Raw genomic sequence first — 3961 nt, forward strand, 5'->3', positions numbered from 1 at the left:
GCTCAACCAGGAGCCCAGAGGCCTTGTAGATGACGCAGGGAGCTTGGTTCTTGCCTCTCAGAGTTGAAGAATGAATCTCTCAGACAAAGGAAGGTGAGTAAAGCAATAGACATTTATGAAGCGAGGATACAGAAAAAGCTCTCAGGAGTGAGAGGGATCCGGACAGGTTGCCATGGGGGGCTTATAGAGTTGGTCTTTTACTGAAAGCCAACCAGGGAACCTAAATCCTTTTAATATCTCTATTGATATCACCATTGAGGAAGGACTAGTGATGACACCTTCAATGGCTTACTTCCTTTTTAGGGTCCGGTAATTCTTTGTTGGTCACAAGTAGCTGTTATAACAAGACCCCACCTCTGACACCTGGAACAGGATGGCCTGGTTGATTTATCCCTGGTTTCCTTTCATTTCCACATTTTGGGAGTTTTTTTTTTACTAGCCTGATTCCATGGCCCCCTACCTAGCCCTGCTTCTCCCTTACTCACAGAAACCCATCTTCCTATGTTGGGGAGAAGTGATTTTCCTCACAGAAATAACCAAGTGGAATGCGTGTAAGGAAAAGGAAAGAGGGCCCCCAAAGAAAAGGAGGGGACTGATCAAAGAACAGTCATGGAGGAAGAAGTTCAGAAACGTGCCCAACTTCAGAGTGGCAGAACTGAGACTACCCGGGTCATTCCAGCTTCCAGCACCACTTCCAAATGTCAGAAAGCCACTGAAAATTCTGGGAAGAGACAGGAGCTCCTGATCCAGCTGAGAACGGGAACTTCAAGTGAGGAAATACGTCACCACCTTGAGCCCTGGTGGGGTCTGAGTAGAAGAGTCAGAGGCTGACAGCCACCAGTGGAGGTAGCAAATAGAACTGGGAAGTAAACGGAAAAGCCAGAGGCCCCCTCCACACCTCGAGCAGGCCCTCAGATGTGCCTTTCTTGCCTGGCTGTACCAAGCGGAAAGAATGGGAGGGGGCTTCTTTACCCCCACCGAGTAGATAGATCCCTAAAATCGGTGAGCGGGAAGGAAGCTGGCAGTTGAACCTGAGACAGGACTGCTTCACAGCCTGCCTCTCGAGACAGGTAAGCTCACCACCTTGTTAGTACTCTAACTGTCCAACGGTGTCCTTCCTGTTCCATCCGGTCCGCTCGGGCCCCCACCGAGCTCTGCTGCAGGAGTAGGTAGACCCTGACAAGTCCCAGGAGGCTGACAGACTTCTTTTCTCTTGGTTCTGAGCGAGGTCGACTGCAAGCCTCTGAGGCTGAAACGGGCCCTTCAGGAAGGCTGCCTGTGGATCCTCCGTGTTCCCACCCCCACGCCGGAGCACATCCTGTGGAATCTTCTTTGAGACGTGGTGAATGAACATGTGTGGGAACAGGGGACGGCTGGGAGCAGCCCTTCCTCTACCTTGTAGGCTTATAACTGTTATTGTGGAGTCTACCTCACCTGAACATCTGGCTCAGGGGTCCCCCCCCCAGCCTGGTGGCTCTGAGCCTCCCTTCTTCTGTACCCCCTTAAAGCCAGACCACGGCCTAGCCTCTCTGATGGCTGCATCTCTGGGAGCCTTTCCATCTGCCTGATGCTCAGAGCATGTAGTAGGAGCTCAAACAGTTACACTTGGTGAATGAAATGAATAGCATCAGGGACAGAGCTTCTCGTGCTCTGAGCTTGATTTTAGCCATGCCTTCAGATTCTTGGTGTTTTATTCATGAGTCAGTGTTTGTTCTAGAATCCAAATGCTTTAGAAATAGAAATATGTTCTTTTGGATTTAGCCCTGTCTCTTCCCTAGAATTCTTGCCCCAAACATGCCTAAAGCATATTGATCAATGGATGGTGTGGTTTCCAGAGGCTCTCTCTGGCTAAAGAACACTCCATTCAGAGGAGGGAGGCAATTCAAAAAGCTGGAGAATGTGCAAAGCAAAGCAGGCAAAGCAGGGAGGCCACTGGAGGCTGTGAGACTCCTCAGGACTGGACAGTATGCCACCAGGCCAGGTGTCTGACAACATGGTGGCACAGCAACGTGGCGTCATGGCAGCATGGCTGTGAGTGTAGGCCCCGACCAGACAGACAGGGGAATTACAGAACACTTGGTTCCTACTGTGAAACCTTTCTTCTATCCCACCTGCAAAATGAAATTCACATTTAGAAAATTGAATCAAAGACACTTAGAAGTAGCCTGCTGACCAGTGGGGGAGAAGGCACAAAAGGAGACTGGCAAGAGAGATTTGAAGGACAGTGGGATTATGGACAAAGATGGGTGCTAGTGAATCCACTTTCCTGATTCCCTTAGAATCTTTGCTGGGGCTTAAATGATTCAAAGGCTCGGAGTATCTGCCTATTGTGAAAACAGTTATCACTTATGAACGCCTGCTTGTGTCCCCAAGGACTTTGCACCATTATTTGATTCTCACAGCTATGGTATAAAGTAGGAATCATTATTCCCATTCTACAAATGAGAAGAGTGAGGCTTGGAGCATTGGAGCGCCTGAGTCACAGAGCCAGTAGCCTGAGATACACCTGGAACTCCATGTCTCTGAAAGCCCCTAGGTCTCCAACCCCAGTGCTAACAGTACCATAGTTACATTTAAGTAGCTGGGTAAAGGTAACTGGATAACGGGTGGGAGAGTCTACAGACTTGAAATTGTGGGGTCTCTTGCTGACTTTTGCTCCCTATTATCTGCTCTAGGTAATTTGTTCTTGGTGAGTCTGGCATTGGCTGACCTCATGGTGGCCTTGTACCCGTACCCACTAACCCTCGTGGCCATCTTCCACGATGGCTGGGCCTTGGGGAGGTGCACTGCAAGGCCAGTGACTTCGTGATGGGCCTGAGTGTCATTGGCTCTGTCTTCAACCTCACTGCCATTGCCATTAACCACTACTGCTACATCTGCCCCAGCGTGGCCTACCACCAGATCTGTCGGCGCTGGCACACTTCCCTCTACATCTGCCTCATCTGACTCCTTACCCTGGCAGCCGTGTTGCCCAACTTTTTCATGGGGTCCCTGGAGTACGACCCGTGCATCTACTCCTGCACCTTCATCTAGACGGCCAGCGCCCAGTACACAATGGCAGTGGTAGTCATTCACTTCCTCCTCCCCATCACCGTCGTGTCCTTCTGTTACCTGCACATCTGGCTGCTGGTGCTCCAGGCCCGCAAGAAGGTCAAGTCAGAGCCCAAGCTGCACCTGAGGCCCAGCAACATCCAGAGCTTTCTAACCATGTTCGTGGTGTTCGTAATCTTCGCTATCTGCTGGGCCCCACTGAACTGCATTGGCCTCGCTGTGGCCATCAACCCAGAAGAAATAGCTCCCCAGGTTCCAGAGGGACTTTTTGTCACTAGCTACTTCCTGGCTTATTTTAACAGCTGCCTTAATGCCATAGTCTATGGGCTCCTGAACCAGAACTTCCGCAGGGAATACAAGAAGATTGCCTCGGCCCTCTGGAACCCTCGGCATTGCTTTCGGGAGGCTTCCAAAGGCAGCCGGGCCACAGGGCCTCAGAACCAAGCTCTGCCTGTTGTTAATGCCCAGAACCTTGTCAAGGTAGACGGTCTCTAGTCTGCATCACCAGCTGGGCACCAGATTCATGAAATGGTAGGAGGGGATCTGCTGCATGGGTGAGATGAGGCAGCCCCCTTGGCTACGCTGTTCTGTTCACATGACAGTCAGCAGGGAGCTTGTGGAACTTCATCCTGTGGAAAGGAAGCCCGTTGGCATCGTTGGTTCAGGCTGGCCAGGGGATGCCTACAGGTACTGAGTCACAGAGCCAGTAGCCTGAGATGCGCCTGGAACTGACCAGGGGATCTCAACGTTGCAGTGAGTGCAGCACCGGCCCTCACAGACACTGTCAGTGCACAGGGCTTTGTGTATACATCATCCGGGAAGGGATAGATTGAAGACGGGCTTGGGGCAGAAGAAGCCAGTGACTCCTTATGAGCTGTTCTCTCTTTCTGCTTTGCAGCCTCCTTGCTGC

The 3961-nt window shown here is 51.3% G+C and overlaps 1 protein-coding gene across 1 annotated transcript; it reads left to right on the plus strand.

The window, feature by feature from the left end:
- The first annotated feature begins 609 nt into the window (after window positions 1-609).
- Window positions 610-3546, plus strand: MTNR1B (melatonin receptor 1B). The gene is given in 3 exon segments (XM_025993320.1): window positions 610-769; window positions 2676-2771; window positions 2774-3546. Coding segments are annotated over 3 exon segments (1029 nt in total).
- The last annotated feature ends 415 nt before the right edge of the window (window positions 3547-3961 follow it).

Source organism: Vulpes vulpes, chromosome 11 (assembly GCF_048418805.1).
Source record: "Vulpes vulpes isolate BD-2025 chromosome 11, VulVul3, whole genome shotgun sequence".
NCBI classification, from domain to species: Eukaryota; Metazoa; Chordata; class Mammalia; order Carnivora; family Canidae; genus Vulpes; species Vulpes vulpes.